This window comes from Botryllus schlosseri, chromosome 1 (genome assembly GCF_051294905.1).
Source record: "Botryllus schlosseri isolate E-star chromosome 1, Bs_hap1, whole genome shotgun sequence".
Classification (NCBI taxonomy): domain Eukaryota; kingdom Metazoa; phylum Chordata; class Ascidiacea; order Stolidobranchia; family Styelidae; genus Botryllus; species Botryllus schlosseri.
This window is the reverse complement of record NC_137236.1, coordinates 27,865,126-27,886,520: the sequence shown is the minus strand read 5'-3', so window position 1 is coordinate 27,886,520 and position 21,395 is coordinate 27,865,126. Positions and strand designations below refer to the sequence as shown.

Below are 21,395 nucleotides of genomic sequence, written 5' to 3'. Positions count from 1 at the left end.
CTGGGAATGGGCATGTTATAGGTTTGGTCGGGTTACCATACGTCCTCTTTTAAAAGGATTTGTCGTCTTTAAAAAAAAAACGTTTTTGAAAGTGTCCTCGGAGGTCGCCCAAATGTCCGTTGCCGGTAGGTCGACTGTTTTCCTTTTATTTTCTTCTTCTCAGTCAACCAACGGAAAATGTGAAAGAAAAACTGTATTTTGGCATTTGAACCGGAAAGTTGACCTTTTTTGTTAGTCAACTAACCACCAAGCCGGGAAAAATTTACCATTTATTCCGGATTTCACACCAGCAATAGTAAGTCAGAAAATTTTCAAAAAGTGTCCGCTTTTCGGATTTTCAAGATATGGTAACCCCAAGGATAGGACTACTCATTTATGACTTTAATAAAGTAGAAATTGAAATACTAATAGCACGTATACCAGACTTGGACAACTAGAAAATTTTCAGCCTTTCCAAATTAGATTAGAATTAGATTACTGGCATTTCGCTCTAATTTAGTTAAATTAGACAACTAGAATTATCTAGTTATCCAAGCATATACTTGGACAACTAGAAAATTTTCAGCTTTTCCAAATTAGATTAGAATTAGATTACTGAGATTTCGCTCTAATTTAGTGAAATTAGACAACTAGAATTATCTAGTTGTCCAAGTCTGACGTATACCTCACACATGTAATGTGTGTGTCTTGTATGTTAGAGATAACAACCTGCTAACACATTGACAACGTATTTCCGACAATGCTTACAGTAGAAAAACTAAGTATAACCAGTAATAACTTCACTTCTTCGAGAAGGTAAACCAACCAAGAGATGGTTTTACGATTCCCCAGAATAAATCATCACCAAGCAGCCTACTAATTCATTTTTAATATTTTATCTCTGCACCAACAGAGAAAATTTAATTGATTCTTATGAAGTAGCATTACTAATTCCATTCAAATACGGACAGAAAATGAAAGGAACAATGGATAACAAATTATCACTTATTGTTCTAGAACATGAATTCTCGAATTAGGGGGCGCGCGCCCTTACAGACGTGAAAGCGTTCGAAGGGGGCGCGAAGCTGTTGTCATTTACAAAAAATTTCGCGTCTCGCGCGATTTACCTCCAATCCATACTTATTGCTCTGTATATAAACCAAATTCATATTTGAGAATTCTCTCATCAACAGTCATAAGCTTCCATGCCATCAATCTATATGTTGGGATTGCTAGCATTCTGCTTGCATTTTGTGATATGACGATAACGGGGCGCGAAATTTTCCACTGTCATAAAGGGGGGCGTGTCTAAAAAAGTTTGATAACCACTTTTATAGAATCTACCTAGACCATCATACTTACAAGTAATAACCCCATAAACAAATACATCATGCAGTAAAGACGGAATATAGACGAAATAAATCAGGGACATACAAGTTATGATGATGAATATATGTAATAGCCACTAGCCACTATTGATCCCAATTTTCCGACTAACGTTTCGCGTAAACCAACCTACCTCGAAGTATCGAAATCATCCTGATTCACGCTGAAATGATAACAATTGCTCATTCTACTCACCATACATATTGTGCACTGTGCACTGCAGTGTGCACAGAAACACATGATTCAGGTCTATTATTGCTTGTCGTCAGAAGTTCAAAGCATAGGCTACACGCGTTGAAGGGTACAAGCGGCAAGCATGCATTATATTTGGTGCTGGGTAAGCCTACTACGTTTCCGAGTCTAGCATTCATTGGACTAGTTTGAGTTGCAAGGTATAGACAACGATTTTATCATTGTTTCGAAAATACGATGCCATCGATTGACAAGGAAATACCAACGCACGGATATAGTGCCCACGTACCAGTGACATTAGTTGTTGTTATAGTGTAGTCTGCATGGCCTTACGACTACATAGCTCATACAACACGGGGGCGATAATACTTATCATGATTTCCGTGTTGCGCACTTTCAGTACGGCTCACTTTCATTCTATTGTGAAACACAGCCTACGCGCTACGGACGAGGAGGAACATCCTTCAACATCTCGGTAGGGATACACTCTCATAAAGTGGAATGAAGCGTATGATTTCAGTACTCGGAAAAATAATCTGTAAATACTAGAAACTAATTGAAATTAATAGGCCTACTCGATTCATATTCTAGTACTCGAATCATTGTGCTCAGCCCTACTCTTGATGAGAAGAGTATTCAGCGTTGGAAACGCAGCATTGAAGTCGGGGTTGTATTGATTCGCCTCGAAATTTTGCATTGTCTGGAGTCATTTCTTTTTAAAATGGAAAATCATTCGACTAGTGGTTCACTTTGTGTATTTACTCGACTTGTAAGCCTACTCGAATCATTGCGCGTAACTCCAACAAGTCATGCGAATCCAAACATTGTATATCACTTCATTCGAGTCTCGTGTATCAGGATCGATACTTGAAAAATAGCCCTGACATTGTATTTTATCCGTTTGAACAAGAGCGAGAAAAATTTGTCTATTATCAATGCCGGGCATTCGATATCATCCTAGAGCAGTGGTTCTCAACAGGGGGTCCATGAAGCATTTTCAGCGTGTCCGCGAGACCTCTTAATTTGAAAAATGACTGATAGCCTAATTTGTAATGTTTTCAATTACGTAAATCACGAGAAAATATTCGCTTCATAACTGGTAAAACTTTACGACTCGCTATACAAAAATGGCTGTCGGAAATGAAATAGTCAACTGTGGAGACTCATTTTAATTGATAAATATGACAGAAGCCTGATGATACAAAGATATATATTGCTACTTGAAAATGTTTTGTCGCTGTTAGTAAATAAAATAACAAGTTAGAGTAGTATGGTCATTGGTCAATCAGGGTGACTTAGAAATGTTTACAAGTTGTCTCAGCAAACTAGTGAACAGCCTATTTGGTCAATTTTCTTCTGTAATATACATAACCACTATTCGGGAATAACTTCAAGATGAGCTGCTATAGATAGAAATGGTTAGGCTGGCCGTTCATTGAAAAATATGTTTCTCAATTTTGATGCCTTAAGGCAGAGGCGGCCAACCCGTGGCCGGCGGGCCACATGAGAACCACTGTCCTAGAGTTTAAAAAAGTGAGTTGAACGTGACTTGAACTCGATAATGATCAATGAATGCAGACTTGGACTCGAGTCTCAACACTATGCCTCTGACTCGGCCACTTGCTCCGTGACTTGCTGGTGAGTAGAAAATGACATGACTGACTTGTGATTTGACTACAACGCCGCTGACTGAAGCCATGTTTCCTTAAAAAAATTACTCTCGATGAGTAACGGTTATCTTTTCCTTATTCGAGAAAAAGGGACTCTCATTTTCGGACTCGAATTCGAGTACTCTGATCGTTTCGCCTCCTTGCACTGTGTATAGCAATAAATGTGCCGGGCGTTCAATTCGTGCTGCCTATGCGCGCATAGCACGTTGCTGTCAATACTTCACACTATCTTGGTCATCTTTTATTGTAAAAAAATACTTTATATATATACGCAAGAATTGCTTAGCTAACGAATAACCATCCTGAAATTATGTGTGAAGTCTGCATAGTCTCCCACACGAGGCAGTAGGAGCGATCTGGTAAGTGTGGAGGTTCACTTGAGAACACTTAATCTTGCATTAGCGCCAAGTTGTTGGATAGACGAGCCCAATTCACTTCGGAGGAGTTCCGACGTTAACCCGGACTTTCACGAACGTCGCGTACATCCACACCTCTTCGACACTTGTGTCCAAATTAGTTAGCCCGTCGTCCTCCAGCCTGCAAACCATTAGCGCGCGGTGAAATTTCAATTTCCGTCAGTTTATTGTTAATGTTGACGCAAGGTTGTATTGAAATGTAAGATAGGAAGGAGTCGAAACGACTCGGATAGTTCTTCAATCAAACGACCACCTTGTTCTGGATTATTGTTTACCAAACTTGTGTTACGCACCCCCCGCCAAAACGAACTACTTTTACTTTTCTAAAGTGCTGAATTGGGTTTTCTCCACTAATGTACATTAACATGGTTTGATACTGCATCTACTTTAACGGTATTTTGATCCTGAAATACTGAATATTGTCAAGTGAAAAGTTATATTTGGATGCGGTTCGTCGGCGCGTCGTTGCGAAGTGGCGAGAATTCATTAACAGGCTCGATTCGTTATGTGAAGCAGATTATCCCAATTTGATACTTTTTCCGCTTGCGGGTTGGAATCAGCCAAGCATTGAGCCCAAGCATGCTTTTCCAGAGAACTTAGCAAGAAAGCTTCTGCGCTATCGCGCGGGTAGCATAGGCTGTATATCTAGTTCAGTAGTTTACAACTCCCGTCACTTGTTTTCAGGCATATTGCATCCCAGATAAACAAATACCAATATATATGAATAAAATCGTGAGGAGACTACCTAACTTGAAAATATATGCAGAACGACCCGTATTCAAGACATTTTACCCGGCGCTTAAACTCATTTTGCGTCAAAATTTCGGAACTATTTCATCAGTTATAATGTTATCACTATCACTTTGGCTCGCAAGATTTGACTGATCCGTAGTATTTGTTTAAATGGATCGCCTTAAAAGCGTTTTTGGGGCCTCTGATTTAGAGTCCACAACTGTGTTTCTTAAACTTTTTACTGCTGGTATCCATTGAGCGTTCAATAAAATTTCTCGTACCCCCCTCAATTTTCCACACAACTTCTGATTGAAGCTATATTAAAATTAAAATGACCATCAACTTGAAATCGCACCCGGCACGAAGAAAATCCGACAAGAAAATATTCCACATTTTGTTGGTTTGCAAATAAGTTTGGGCTCTTGATAGCGTATATACTCAAGTCAAAAATGCCACCTGATTTGGTGCCCAAGGAGTCCACGGACCTCTGGTTAAGAAGCCCTCGTTTAGAATCTAATCTAGTCTATGTATCCCTGCTTCTGCGGTGCAAGCGAACCCATTTCGACATAGCTAGCCTACTGTATTATAGAGATTTCTTTATAATTAACACTTTTAGTGACATTTCAGAGCATTTTGCCCGATCATACGACAAAAGGGGTCGGAGTCAGGAGCATTTTTACAAGCCGATTCAATAGGTCCAAAGACGAAATGGTATTCTGGACGTTAAAGCCACCAATTCCAATTCCTTAACCCTAAAGCAATTACTGTCGTACAACATTATTATAACATACGCGTCTGTTGATTTTCGCACTGCGGGAAGCCTTCCGCCGTTATGAGGATTCAAGCTGTCGGCCCCGTGATGGATCATCGTGAACCTAGAGAAAGAGAGATGGTTTTTATCTTTCAAACAATCGAAATAGGCGACAAACAGATTACTACGCTCGATGGTAATAGTGGAACAGCAAACATATACAACTAACTTCCAATAAGAATGCAATATATTTTTCTTGGACAGCATATTCACATTAACATAGGCCCATCCCGCCACGATTTCCTCGGCAATAGAATTTGTTTTGTTGTCCGGAAGAGAGATTCAATGGAATAATGCATATATAACTAATTGACCTGGTGCACAAGGCCATTGCTGCCGAGCACCAAACATTCCATACCAACAACAACAACATTAACATTCCGATAAAAAAATTGGAAATGCATCACAGAACACTGGGTTCAATACAAAGGAAGGAACACGAGGAAATAATGATTGGCACTAATTACTAGTCCGATAGGCTACAAATGCGAGCCAAACGACATCAACGTAAATGCATGAACATAACAGCAGTCCAACAAAGGTTTTGCAGTGATTCCAAACCACGGCTCCAAGGTAGCCTTTTTGCGGCTGTGATTGACCTTAAATATGCAATAAAAATATAATAGACGACAGTTGTTGTTTTTTTCAATGAATAGTTATAGTCAATTTATGTATATGAATGTTAAAATGTGAGATATTAGTTATGTCTAAAGCCGCCCAAGGCCGCTTCTGAAAACCGTGAGAGAGATTCTTGCATACTAGCGACAAACTCATGGACGAATAACCATCAGACAAGGATATATCTTTAGTTCTGCAGGTTATAGACCTTTATATATTATTTCTGTGAAGAGTAAATTTCGACACAATTTCACCAACGTAAGAGTAACGGCTCATAGTCATGTATAAATTGCAGTAAGTAATAGCAACGCTGACCACTTTGAAGAAACCTGCGATTTATTGTACGGGATGCATAAAGCCAGCAAAGGCGATATGCATCACTGTATACACAACGGCGATTATAACAATATTACCGCAAGATACCTCCCCAACTCCGCATTCGGCCGGGCTATCTTCAGACCTTTCTTTTTGATCCGTGCGTTGAAAGCGTCGTCTTCACCACCCCATCCCCAAAAGCTATTCGGAAATCCGTTCAGCTATGATGCAAAAGCTAATTTAAATCGAACGCTAGGCTGATTCCACAACTTAACCACAATCGACTCCGTTTAATTCGGACACGTTGGTACCGTCCACTTTTGACCGAATTAAGCGGAAAATCGCATTCACGCATTACCAATAGCCCGCTGTTGGCCCTTATCGACAAAACTTATATCTTCAGGTTAGCTATATTATACAGTATTTCGAAATAACACGATTCATCAAATACTGCATACTGTATTACTGTGTAACACAAACACATAGGGTTAACATATTACAGTAACTCATAAAACACAGTATTACTTCAGCCGCCCGGCTGCAAGGGCTAAAACGGTATTTTCACTGGGTAATATTTCAACATAATACAGTCGGAATTGAAAGGGAAGGGGTTTGAGCGGGCAGAGACGCATTTATGGAAAAAGCGAACAACGCCAGCTGAAGGCTAAATCCGTAAAACACAATTCTTTGGTGTGTCCGTTCACTATAATTACTCATTCAAGCCTCTATCCAAATTGACCGGGGAGTCCGAATTATAGATTACTGATGTACAGATAGATACGAAACTCCCGGCGGTTACGCTGGGCAAACAGTATCTCTTGTTGCTGAATAATCTAAAAGTGGCATAATTGGTAACGCTATTCCTGGCGACCAGAGCGCTGAAATTTAATAGAATTGGTCTTGATCGAAAGCTAGTGTCGCACTGATTTCGAAAACACACATTAAAATCTCGTCGGACAATGGAACCACGCCGAAACAGCCTCCAAAGTCTGAAAATAGGTATTGTTCAAACAATCGCACCGCCGCAACAACAATGAACTAAACAATGACCAATTCCGTCTAACGATTGTTCGGAGCAATGAAGATTTTCATACATTTGGGGCTGTTTTGATATCGTTCTGTTGTCTTGACAAGAATTTACTTCGTATTGTTGGAATCAGTGTGACACTAGCTCTCGTTAAATACCATAGGTTTATTAAATTTCATACCATGTGTCGCAAGCTATAGCCTTCGATTAAGACCAATTATATCAAATTTCAGCGCTCTGGTCGCCGGCTACAGCACTACCAATTATGCTGCTTTTAGATTGCTCCGCAATACGAGAGACTGCTTGCCCGAGCATAACGCGGGAGTTGCGTATCTATCCGTAGGTTAGTAAATCTATGGTCCGACGTAAGGGGAGCTTTTAATATGCAATTTATTCCTCCTTCAGTAGCACGCGTTTTCAAAGGTAAGCGGCTTTCAAAGGAATCCGTGCTGCCCGCGCGAGGGTAGTCATACCCTAATTTTTTTACTGGCAGCGGCACACGGTCCAATCAGTTCCTCCGTACAGGGACAATTATTACCGTGACGGAGAATGTTGTTACATCATATCACAAGGCTAGCTTTACTGCCCCATTATCAAATTCTTCGGAGTAACGTAACATTGCGCTACACGCCTGCATTTAATGACAGCGCTATCAAGCCACATGTGGATAGCTAATTAGTGCGGAGCGGATAGCCAAATTGTCTGTTCCAACTACTGTACGACTCCTTGGCCGAATTCTGGAAATGACCGTGCTGCGGTCCGAAAAACTCCGATAATAGTTATCTGCTCACAGGATAGTATTGAAGAACTATTGGAACAATGCAAACAGGAAATTGAAAACTCAAAGGTCAAGCATAACCCTTATCTGAAGTAATTATGCCAACTTGGACTTGGCATGTGGATTATTTCTATGAAAGTTTCACTTTAACACTTGATTGGAGGGTGGAAGGGGGTAAGGCAGTCCTAAAGTACTGATTCGGTTCCGGCGGTATTGGAAAAAGTACTGATCCGGCTCCTAACCGGCTCCGGCCAAAAATGATAAAATCCAGCCGGATATCCAATCCATCTCCGGTCAATGCTCCGCCCTAATAGCTATACGTTTGTAATCGATCAATAATCGTCAGATTATATTTTCATCTGAACCAAGACAAAAAACACATTGTACAATTTGAATATCGAATTAGAATGTCCAGTTATCTCGTTGTCCACGTATGATGTCTTATACTTGACTAGCAGCACTAAATACATTGACAACCTCAGCCTGTCTATATATCCTACCAGTTCGTATATGCCCGGCGTCATCGCTAGCACTCCGCCCACAGTCATACCACAGCAGAGGGGGTTGTATCCGAACTTGTTGATGGAAGTTGACAGGTGATCGATGAGGCCTCGTTTTGTACATCTACGGAAACAAAACACAAACTGGTACGGGCATTCTCGCGAGTAGCAAACAATTGGCAGAGATTGTACAGCTATAATTCCTAAGCGCAGTGCTTCTCCGCGAAACCTCTGAATTTACAAAATGGTTGATAACCTAGTATGTATTTTTTTAATTAGAGAAATCACGAGGCAGTTTCGCTTCATAGCTGCTAAAACTTCGGGATTCACATAAACAGAATGAGATGTAGTATTACGATATATTGTGCGAACGCATCGTAATTGTAGAATAGCCGATAGTGCTGCCTATAGTTTGTACTGATACAAACATATTGCTGTCCAGAGATGCTTGATTGGTGCTTTGGAAAAAAATTGTTTGCGTAAATCCATTTTCGTCTGCAACATACATAACCGCTATTCCAGAATAACTTCATATTGAGCTGCTAGATGTTTGCTTGTTTGTAGTATTCATGGTGTTGGTCGACTACTATGGTCATTTACACCACGCCGATATGCTTCATTTTTATTCCCTAACTGCCGACTTGTAGCACGGCCCACTTCTGGGCTTTTTGCAAGACAACGCTTACGCGGATTAGATGGCGAGAAGGAGCCAAGATAGACTTTCAACAATTAGATAGGAATTCTCGGTCGGACCGGAACCCGCATCCGATTGGTGTTGTAGCTGTGGATTATAACACTACGCTATCTCGCCACACATGGAAACGACTATAGGCTGACCGTTGTATGTTCATAAAAATCTATTTGCCAATTTTGTTGCGATCATATCCAAAGGTGCCGTCGAAAGCGTTCCTCGGAACTAGTTCTTATCAAATCGACGACGCGGATTCTCAAAACAGGATCGCGAATTTCAAGAAATGGAGCTACAGAATTCGCTTTGAAATAATATATATCATTCCAATTTCTACATATGTAGTATGGTGTTAATTTCAAGAAAAGTCATTTTGTTGCTGTTTATCACTATACCCGGCAGGTAATGTTTGTACAGGACAGACGACGGTCGCACGATAATTGAGCTAAATTTGAACTAAAACTTGGGGCGGGGGTCCGTAACGGTCCAAAGGGGGTCCGCGAAGACAAAAAGGTCGAGAACCACTGTTCCAGTATGATACACTACTACACTTTTACGCAGCCAATCGATTAGATTAGAATTAGAGCTGCAAGTTGTAGCAAAGTAGACCTGAATTAGAATTGGTGAATTCGCAAAAAACAGGAAATGGAAATAAATTCCGTATTAAGAAAAAAATGCAACAAAATCAAGTATGTTCCATAGTAAATCAGTGTTGATTTCCGTAGGAAATGAGAATGGCAAACGTCTGTACACCAAGTTTGGTACAGATCGCACGATACAGATCTCCTGTAGCATTTTCAGGAAAGAAAAAAAAATTAAACTGGAATTAGAATTATAACTACACAACTTTTTCCTAATTAGATTAGAATTATAGCCAGGGTTGCAATGACTCGAGTCGTGACCAGACTTGAGTCCGACTCGAGTCAACTTCTTCTGATGTCTCGACTTGACTCGATTCATTTTCTCAAAATACGGAAATGACTCGACTCGAGTCAATCTGTTTATTCACTTTATTGCCTCGACTTGGACTCGAGTCATTGGGCATGACTCGAACCGACTCACATGACTCGAGACTCAGACGGCCGAGATCGACATTTCAGAGTAATTTCGGAGAATAGTAAAGTACCCACACTATTGAGATTTCGTCTATTGGTACTGGTACTTGAAAATACAACCGGAAACTGCTAAAAGTGAGGAGAATTAGTATATTATGAATGCGAACCATTCGATATCACCAAACAGAGTTATAAAAAGTAGGATTACCAAGACTTTAACTGGGTACTGAGCAGTCAACACAATGACTCGGACTCAGACTCGATTATTGTTACCATGACTCGGACTAGCACCTATTCTCACTGACTTGGACTTGGACTTGACTCGGTGATGAATTGAAAATGACTCGACTCGAGTCAAATCTATAAAAGTGAGATTGATTTGCGACTCGGAGCTTTGTGACTTGGTCACATCCCTGATTATAGCTACACAAGTTATATTATGATGAGAATTACAGAATTCCCGAACACTTGGACATTGAATTAAACTCAATTCAGATCAAATACATTCACATAAGCGAGTGAATAGCAAATGTCTAGACCGAGCTTCGCTCGCTTCGTACTATACAGCTCTCGAGTAACATTTTCAGGAAAACTATAAATCATAGATTAGAATTAGAATAACAGCAAGGAAACATTTGACAAACTAGTTTAGAATTAGATTGGCGGCATTTTCTTTAATTATTCGAATTACACTACTAGAATTATTTAGTTTCCATGCCACAACGCACAATACATATGCGCGATAAAGTAAGCAATACCTGTACAGCAGGTTGTCATTCTCGATCAGCGTGTCAACGTCCTGAAATATAAAGCAGTCGAACGGCATGTCGAGCTTGTTACCGACGGTACGCGCGAACTTGAATCCCGAGTTCATGAGGCGCCCTTTGTTGAAAGTATCGGCTCCGGCTTGTTCGACCACGAATATGCTGAAGCTGGATGGCAACGCTGGATTTAGTCACGGCCCAAGGTGCGAGTGAGACTTAGCCTTAATCGAGTACGGTGTTGAACTAAATACGTGGTTCTTAACCATGAAGCCAGCGTCCCCTTGGGAGCGATTTGGATTGCAAAGGAGGCGGACACACTCAGGGGCGATATGAGGGGATCTAGGGCGTTATGTGGGCGCCGAAGAAAAATGGTGTAACTGTACAGATGGCGTAGCAGTTGTCATAGGGATATAAAGTCCTATAGTTCTGTATATTCTGAAGATCTATTAGCAAAATTTATTCATTCATTCATTCCAAACAAAATTCATCAATTATCCAAAATGTTCGTTGGGCTACGCGCGAAATATACAGACGATATGTTTCCACGAATGCAGTGGTTACGATATGTTATCAAAAATGTGTTTTTTACGCTTCCTGCGCGTACTTTCAGATAGAAAAATCTCCCTTAACACGGTTGAATCACACTAGATATGGATTTTCCCGACAAAATGTTTTGAACTATAGGTATGATATATTGCATTCACACTGCGTCTCGAAATCTGTAAGGGTGGTTCTATACCACTTTTGAGAGCCATTTGTACAGTTGATATGACTCAAGCTTTCTGACCAGAATGATTAACTGAATGTCTTTGTTTTCGATAGCTCCAAAATACCACGTTATCGAATCCGGGAGTGAATATTGGGCTCAAACCCGATAGGTATGGGCCCGTACCCAACAGTTGTTGTAAGAACCTAGATTTTAACCCGAAAATAGTGCATACAAATATTATAGCATTAATTAGTCGAGTGGTACAAGCTAGTTATGGTGTGAACGAGAGGTTCACGTTCGCATTCTGTGTGTGAGCCTCACAAATTTAGAGGTCCACGTTCACAAACGAACCTTGGTAGGTTCTGCACTGCGAACCTACCAAATATATTACATTTTCACGTCATTATAACATCTTCCATTAAAATTCTTTGCATTTCACCTTCGGAGCACTCTATGAATGGCGCTGGAAGCATAAAAAAAATAACAGTTAACGAACATGCACCTTGCCAATCACAAAAACCATACTTGTTTTGTTACAAAACTTAGCTCGAAGCTGTCCCGTTTGTGAATATTTAGTGACTCTCTGCCGTGAGCTTGAGCCGCAATCACACAACATCAAGAGCGAAATACACTACATGTAGGTAAGGGGTCGCCACATTTCAAATTTCATACAGGCCGCCGCATGAATTCAATATCGATATCAGATAGGCCACACAGTTTAGCAACCACGTTCTAAAACATTACGCCAATACAAAGATGTGCTCTCTAACATAGGCAACGGGCATAGCTACAACAAAAGAAGGAATATTTTCATAAAGAAATACAAATACGGCAAGAAAATCATGATCATTACTTTCATTTTATTTCGATTTCAGAGCTGTGCACGATGCCTGGCAACGCTTTTCATTGACTAAGGAATCGGCATTGTTGCTATAGCTATAGACACGTTATACACTAGCTGAACGGCTATTACCTCGTAAAGCTTGATCTTGTGGGAAAGCCCCAAGCCGTTTACAAAACCTTGAACAGATGTTTACGACATTGTACTTCAAGACAATATGCCCAATGCCCATTCATATCAGCTGGTGACCCGTAATGTAGCTAGTAGGGATGGTGTGAACGCGAACCTTTTCGAAAGGTTCTGTGTGAACGCGAAAGTGAGCCTCATGACGTCACGTGACGTCATATTGCTTATTCCAATCCTACATTTCAGTGAAGTGACAGCCAATATTAATGAACACGATACCTAGCAACGACTCGGACCGCTTAATGCCACGATGCTGAAGCTGATGTAGCCTACATATTGACGTTTTAAACGTCTCCAAATGTATCAACTGGGGCAATGAAATGACATAATAATCCCATAAATCAGCATCTTCCGTTGCTTCGCCAACCATTTCGACGAGGACTTGCACCTCAACGGTCTGGGCCCGGCTGAACAATGTATTCGGCGTCTGTATTGCTGCGTTGATATTGAGCAGAGCGTAAAACGGGTTTTTATACTTGCTGCCGATATTAACCCAATATCAAGTTGTACAGCAACAAGCAACAAGCCAACACCCCAATCGCACGGATTTGGTTTTTATGATACAATGAGCATATAAAATCAAGATTGAGCCAGTACGCCTGCTAGATTTTTTACATCAGATAACGATATCAATTCCATCGATTGGTTGCATCATTAACTGACCATGTAGTTTATTTCGCTCTTGGTGTGTGATTGCGTGTCAAGCTCACAGCAAAGAGTCATGAATATTCACAAACGGATCGCTGGATATTTCGAGCAAACTTTAGTAGCAGAGCAAGTAAAATTTTTGAGATTGTCAAGGTGCATGCTCGTGCTCGCTTAATGTTCATTTTTTATGCTGCCAGCGCCATGCATAGAGTCGCACGCAGTGGAAATGCAATACATTTCAACCAAAGGTTTTATAATGAAGTGAAAATAGGAACAAATCAAAAAGGTTCACAGTGCAGAACCTACCAAGGTTCGTTTGTGAACGTGAACCTCTAAATTTCTGAGGTTCACACACAAAACGCGAACGTGAACCTCACGTTCACACCATCCCTAGTAGCTAGTCAGCGAATGATGACACCAATCAATGAAATGGATATAAAGAATACACTGCTGTCTGATGTTAAAAAATCTAGCAGGCGTAGGGATCCAACTTGATTTGATATGTTTATTGTATCATAAAAACCAAATCTGTGCTATTGTCGTGTTGGGTATTGTATAACTTGTTTATCAGGTGATGTCGGTATAGCAAGTGTAGAAACCCGTTTTACACTATACCAGGGGTTATCAGCCCTTTCTCGGCCGTGGCCCATTTTCCGGGTTGAAAATGTGATGTGGCCCACATCTTATCTTAGTCATAATCCTGTTCAATGCGTGGTAATGGACGGCGCCGATATGCCTATTTCTCTAAAATATGCGCATTTTTCTCTTGATTTACTGATGATATTTTAATGCAGACCTTTCGGCCCATGAAATCGCGCGAAGCGCGACGAAAATTTTCATGTCTAATAAATATTCTCCAACAAACGACCAACGAAATAATCTTGGGCCCCTTCGAGCTCCCGCAATTGGGGGTTTGGGTGCAGCTGTTACGGCCCTGGTAGATCATAGGCTAAAACTCTGTGTATATTATGATCGTCCGCTGCTCCATTCGCGTCGCGAAACACAATGATCAAATCCACGCATCTGCTGTGCGATTGGGATTTTAGTTCCACTATTGTGGGGAATAATATATTCATTCTGGGTCAGCTTCAAACAATTCATTGGTGAATGGGGTACTGCAGAGAAGTGGAGAAAGATTTATTTAATACGCATGCTGCACAATGCACATTGTATCTCTTGTACCAACCAACTGAAGTTGCGATGTCAGAATATTCAATCCAATGATTACAATCAATTCATTTGACTCTTACATCATGTACAATGATTTCGAGGGCGGACATTTTAAACCGACTCCAAAGATTAATGAGCTCCGCTAAATCCTCAATCCAATACGATTCGTTGCGGGGATGCAGATATCTCCACCAGAAGTTGGTAATAATTTGCAATTATGGCTCTTTTTATCTTACAATAATACGACTTGCCTAAGTACAATAAATCTATACCTCAATTACTCTTCATTCCGAGTTTATTGCACACCCCTTTCAACGGCATACGACATATGACCTAGCCGGACTACTTGGTTACTTCAGTATATTACCTTCCAGTTATTATATACTCAAAATTATTTTAGTTGCTATTAGCCGTAGGTTGTCATAGCCAGTGGAAAAAGCCGCCGTTTCTCCCTCCCGTTTTCGACTTGAACATGCTGACTCCATACGTGCCACTACGTCTCATCAGAGTCAGATTAAGAACTTTACGTAGCCTACATATAATTAGATATTATGAATATATTTTTAGCGATTAATATAACAAATATAACTAAACTAAACATCAATTCTAAAATTTTCTAAAGAGCTTCGTGGCCCACCTCAATTGCTCCTGCGGCCCACCAGTGGGCCATGGCCCATCCTTTGAGAACCCCTGCACTATACTGAATATCAATATAGCAATAGTCATACGGCGAATACATTGTCCGGTCTGGCCTAGACCGTTAAGGCGTAAGCTTATATTCCCATGTAAGTCATCGTCGAAATTGTTGGCAAATCCACGGGAGATATTTTGCACAGTTGATACATTTGGGGGCGTTAAAAAAGTCAACATCTATACTTTATCATTAGGGCATAATGTGGCATGAGTCGTCGCTGGGTATCTTGTATATCACTTCACTGAGATGTAGGGTTGGAATTAGCAATATGACGTCACCTGACGTCATAGGTTTACGTTCGCGTTCCCACAGAAACTTTCAAAAAGGTGCGAGTTCACACGAACCGGAAACTTTCAGGGGTTCGCACCATCAATAGTACACGCTATATCCAATAGTGAAACATTATTTGGGTGGTATTTATAAATTTATTACTATCGTTGATATATTTTGTTACCAAGGCGTATATAATACCTGGCGAGTGTCATTATACATTCATGCATAGGCCTATCAGTTTGCAAATGCCGTTGCCACTTTTTTTACCCAGAGACAAATATATTTTAGCGAATTGCGTTGCTATCCTTTAATACAGAAAGTCATAATTATACATCAGTCGGCGAATGTGACTGGTATGCTTTCATATCCAGAGACAAATATATTAGTTCGCTGATATGGTTGCTACGATTTCATACCCAGATACGTATATATCAGTTGGCGAATGGATTCAATGCGGGGTATAGCGTCGCACATATGGAAGTCATAATAAAGGAGGCATAACGTAGCACTTACGTGTTCCCCTGCCGTCGCAAAACAGGCAAAATATGCCCCAGAAATATCCTCAAATGCGAATGTCGGTCACGAAAGGGAATAATGACAGCGATACGCTGCACGCGATTGCTGTCCCGCGGCCCGTGAATAACCGCCGCGTCGTCCACCAGGTGATTGTACTTGGTCGTGTATTTCCCCATATACGTCAAGCTTTGATTGACTGGAAAAACCTCGCCTATATCATTCCAATAATTCATCTGCGACGCGCCGGTATCTATTTTCATCTTTCCCGATAAACCGCCGGCGTGCACTTGATATTTGATCTCTGTAACTTCGTCGCAATGAACTGTTCGAGACGCAGTCATCGCGTCTCGCAACGAAGGCTCATAGGGTGCAATAGTTTTTTCGGCTTGTTCCTTCGTAAAGGAGCGTCGTTGCGTTTTCAATATCTCCGAGTTTCTGGCGGTGTAGTACATGAAGAAACAGACGGTGGACAAGGCAAAGATTACAAATAAAAGAGCGTTCCATGATTGCAGTATTTTCATGACGCGAATTCGTGTCGGGGGAGGGGGGGGCACTGGATTGGAAATATTTTACAAAGAACCTAACCTGAAGAAGATCAAAATGTGTAATTTTTTTTACATCGGTCGCTAGAAGGCATAGGCAAATCAATTATCGGACATTTAGTAGCCTATCATTATTGTTGTAGTTAAGAAGAACATACGTATAGTGACGATTCTCGCAGTCAACAAGCGGTTCGCAAAGTGGACGCCAGCGCCAGCGCTGCATGAAGCTGACAGCAAAAGAGGGCGTTGTGTATTATCAAATTCAGTGTGGGAAATCCATTGAATAATATATATATATATATATTTGTGCACTAAGAAGAGACATATAAATATGTCGTCACGCCGTTCGCTGCTATACAAGGCGCATTCATTCTGGAATCATCACCAACGCTGTCCATATATGTTCATTGGTATACAATGGTAAGTATTCTGACCAATCAATTATAACGATCAAAATTCTTAGCTCATTGTACACGAACACGCATTTATAAACGCCTGTACAACGAGTATGATGAATTATTACGAAATTACTGCACCAAAATGAAGTATACAACGACATTTGAAGGGAAATTGGCTAGCGCGACTTTATTCCTCGATTTTATGACCCACACATTAACATTGACAAAACAAGACAGGCAGAACGAAACAAATATGAAGTGAGAATGCTACAAAACCAGTTTAAACGATTCGTGTTAGCTACAGATTTATCAGCTTTCTTATTCATATACATCTACATTTAATATGACATATCAAATACCACCAACTTGGTGTCGTGACTGCAGTGTTTAACCAACTGCGCCACTCCCTTCCCAAACAGAATGAGATGAAATATTCTATTGTGCGAACTCATTTTAATAGTCGAACATAGCCGATAGCCTACTGATACAAACATATTGCTGTTTGGAGATGTTTTATTGGTACTTCGGAAAAAAATTATTTGCATGAATCAGTTTTCTCCTGTAATATACATAACCGCTCTTCCAGAATAACTTGAAGATGAGCTGTTAGATGGAAACGACTATAGGCCGACCGTTACATGTTCTTCAAAAATCGATCACTCAAATTTGTTGCGATCATATCCATCTTAGTAGAAATGGATTTTCGGAAGTCGTTCGAATATCAAATCGACGGCGCGGATTTTCAAAACACGACCACGTACTCCAAGAAATGCAGCTACAGAATTCGCTTTGAAATTATAAGAAATTCCCAATTTCTACATATATAGTATGATTTTAATTTCGAGAAAAGTGAATTTTGCTACCCTACTGATAATATTTGCACAAGACAGATGACGGTTGCACGACAATTGAGCTAACTCTGAACGAAATCTTGGCAGGGGTCCGCGGGGTCCGTCATTTGCCAAAGGGGCTCAGCGAGGACAAGAAGGTTGAGAACCACTGCTCTTGTATGATACCTACACTATTATGCAGCCAATCGATTAGATTAAAATCAGAACTGCAAGTTGTAGTAAAGTAGATCGGAATTAGAATCAGTGAATTCGCAAAAACTAGGAAATTAAATCCAAAATAGAAAGAGATGCAACGATATCAAGTATATTTCATATCATATCAGTGATGATTTCCATAAGCACGAGAATGGCAAGAGTCTGTTGACCAAGATTGGCTCGGTTCGCATGATACAGTTCACCTGTGGCATTTCCGGGAAAGAAAGCAATGAGACTGGAATTGGAATTTTAAGTACAGAGCTTTTCCCTAATTAGATTATAATTATGGACACACAAATTATATTACGAAATATGAAATACCACACCGTGCTTCCTTAACGTATCCATGCATCCATCCATGCATCCATGCGATCCGTGCATTTAGTTCAATGTTTGCCACTAGCAGGACAAGGCAAAATCGGGTGCCGCGGGCTTAGTTCTAATATTATCCTATTTGCGGCAGCAAGGAAAATAATACCGGTCACGCGAAATAAAAACAAGTTTGTACTCCCCGATTGTGGTCATTTCGTCGCTCTTCGTGATCATGCGCAACTAGAATGAGATCTAGGGCTGACGACCTTTAAAATCCGCAACTATGGCTAACTAAAACACAACGGAGTAGATTCAATCCAGAAGAAAGTTATTAATCGGAATCGGTCCGGCATTTCAAAAGGACGGGGTTTCTTGGTTGAAATGAGAGGGGTTTTGACCACCAAAACCCACCTCCGGATACATCACAGTATGTAGTGACAAGTCGGAGCTAGCATTGGCTGCAAGATCATCACACCCCAGAACATGGTATCAAAATTCACGCCAAGCGACGACACGTGTTTTCTATAGTTGCCCGACAACTATCTTTTTAAACCACGCAACTAGAACTACTCACTTCTCAAAATCCGCGATTAGAACTAAAAGTACTGAAAAAACGGTAGTTAGTTGAACGTCAGCTCACTATATTGCTAGTTCGTACAAGTTTGAAGAAATGGCGTTTCCGTCAATATTCGACCAATCGACGTTTCAAGTCTCCCGCGGTCGGAAGAAAGTATCGAAACTATATTTTTCATGGACGAAGAGCCCTTCTCCCGAACTAATCCAACTATACGCGACTCTTAATCACTAGGATGGATTCTTGAATCAAGGTGTCCAGCTGTCATACTCGATTGTATTCGTACATCAGATTTGAACGACAAGCAGTGCCCGTGTAATACTTGATTTACTGATACACCTGAAATTCAAGCTTCGCAGAGGTACGCGCTAAATAGCCATGATTACATGTTTACCATTCCTCTGCGAATATTCTAGATGGGATTCGTAGGTTCTCTAAGCGTAACTTTACCAAACCCTGATCGCAGCAGGACCCCGAATACTGATAATAACAGGTGCGGAATCAACCGTTGAACGCTTAAAATCGCCTCACGTAAGTCACATACAATTCTCTGCTGAGCGATGACCAATGTGCCCCTGTATGGGTAAGCGTCGTATAAGCCTGCAGTAAATTAAATATTGCTGAGCCGAATCACCACATGAAATGCCGCGTTTCCGCGATACTTCACAATCAAAATAATCTTTTTTCCCGTAGTACTTCCTAATACTGCTGAAATAGCCAATCACAAAGTATCACCGGTAGGACTATTGCAGAAGCAGCCTTACTACTACTGTCCTCCTGTTCAATGGCGGATCGATGTCGGTAGTAGGCCTATGCACATTTCCATTGCTAACAGAAACTATGCCACAGTCATATCGGACCAATTTTACTACAAATGCATTGATCACAGAGTATGTATAAGGAAATGATTCCATAATCCAAAGGAAGTCGATAGTTCTAATCATATCCACATGACTCATGCGTACCGTTATCCAACTACCGGCGTAGTTACCGAAGCGGTATGTTACGCACATGGCATCCGTTCTTTTACATCGCACCTCGTATCCAAATCATACTGATATCAGCCGGGAGTCTTCGATGTCTTGTCCAACCAAGAAATAAGCTATCCAAAGCACTACCGCATATAAGGTGACACGGTACCGTTATGCTATGGATCTCACTACAGTTAGATGGCCAGATTGCGAATGATGAATGAATAGTTCTGTTGTAGATTATTATAACAGCTGATGCGTACGTAATAAATTGGGGTTGGTGAAGTCATTGTAGCGTCATCAATGATAGATTAACTTGGTGGTTGATAAACAGAACATGTACTATACTCGCTAGCTGGGTCCACTGATGCTGACGTAACTATAGTTGTAACTACAATTTATTTGACTACCAAAGAGCAGAGATGATCCCTGTCGGTTCATTACTTTCAACTTCAAATCCTGCTTCGAATCTTACATACTTACAGTATTTTCGCTTCCCATTACGTAGCTTACTCTGAGTAAATTACTCATACATACTGCTAGAGGTAGTTAATCGGTGTGACGCGAGTAGCTAACAACAACATCGATATTTCGGCATTCCATGATAGCAGGGTCTTCTATTTGCCTCACGCGCCAACATACCTTGGCATATATATGCACTAGATAGCTGAAATCCAACCTGTATGACTGCGTGGATAACCGCTGCCTCGCTATTATAGAATCTAGTGTTTTATGCGCTCCCGTACGGAGTTGTCAGCTAACATCGAGCCTTCACGGCCAAACGGGCATGAATAAGGACAAATAGCGACTACTTAGAAAACAGAGTAAGGATAGAAGATGATTGGCAAACAGTGTATATAAGTATATGCTCATCATTACTCAACTCCATTTTTGGGTCACTAGATACCCGCACAGCAAAGAATGCCGCGTAGTGTAGACGTACGCTTCGAAAAAGTGAAGGGCCGAACGTTTGATGCTAAGCCGCAAGGTCACTCTTGGTTTCTTCACGTATAGAATTAGGCTGACTATATTTTGTTTAAACATATATTTACAGTAACGTTATGGATCCATTCACGCCTATCAATAATAATAAAAATCCAATACTGTGACACAGGGTCTCGTATGGAACAACAGTTGATTGCACGACAACTGAGAAAAGTGACAATTGGATTATATGAAATTATACATTCAAAGATATTTTACTCCCGCCACACCTGTAGCTGATGGCAATCGAACCAGGAATAAATAAAAGAACAATATCCTATTCCGAGTGCTAGCGTTCGTTGCATTTACGTGATTTGGAGACTATTAAATGAAGGACTATCATCTTCGCATCGCAGCTCCATTAATATCTCTTGCTAAAAGAGACTTCTCGATTTTAACCTGATTAGTGCAACAAAACATTGAATAGAATGTATTTATATAGCACACAAAAGTCACATACTATTGTATAACAAAAGATATCAGATTCTACCCAACCACAGCAATTATTCTCTGCCTTGGCACAGACATAGAATAATGAATCACGATGACGATTACTTCAAAGATTTCGATTATAGCAAAATCTCGAAAAAGTGTTAACAA

At 40.6% G+C, this 21,395-nt stretch overlaps 1 protein-coding gene across 2 annotated transcripts; it reads right to left on the bottom strand.

Moving 5' to 3' along the window:
- Positions 1-3,453: 3,453 nt before the first annotated feature.
- On the bottom strand, positions 3,454-20,684 carry LOC145446755 (beta-1,4-galactosyltransferase 1-like). Of its 2 annotated transcripts, none has more exons than XM_080325119.1 (6): positions 15,966-20,684; positions 10,926-11,099; positions 8,425-8,548; positions 6,218-6,340; positions 5,167-5,250; positions 3,454-3,764 (listed from the first exon to the last, which is right to left on the bottom strand). In XM_080325119.1, exons 1-5 carry the CDS (start codon positions 16,487-16,489, stop codon positions 5,206-5,208), a joined length of 990 nt encoding a protein of 329 aa, XP_080181245.1. In that variant the 5' UTR covers positions 16,490-20,684; the 3' UTR covers positions 3,454-3,764; positions 5,167-5,205. The 2 variants fall into 2 exon arrangements, with proteins under 2 accessions (XP_080181245.1, XP_080181239.1); XM_080325113.1 differs by having other exon boundaries at positions 6,228-6,340; positions 15,966-20,669.
- Positions 20,685-21,395: the final 711 nt, after the last annotated feature.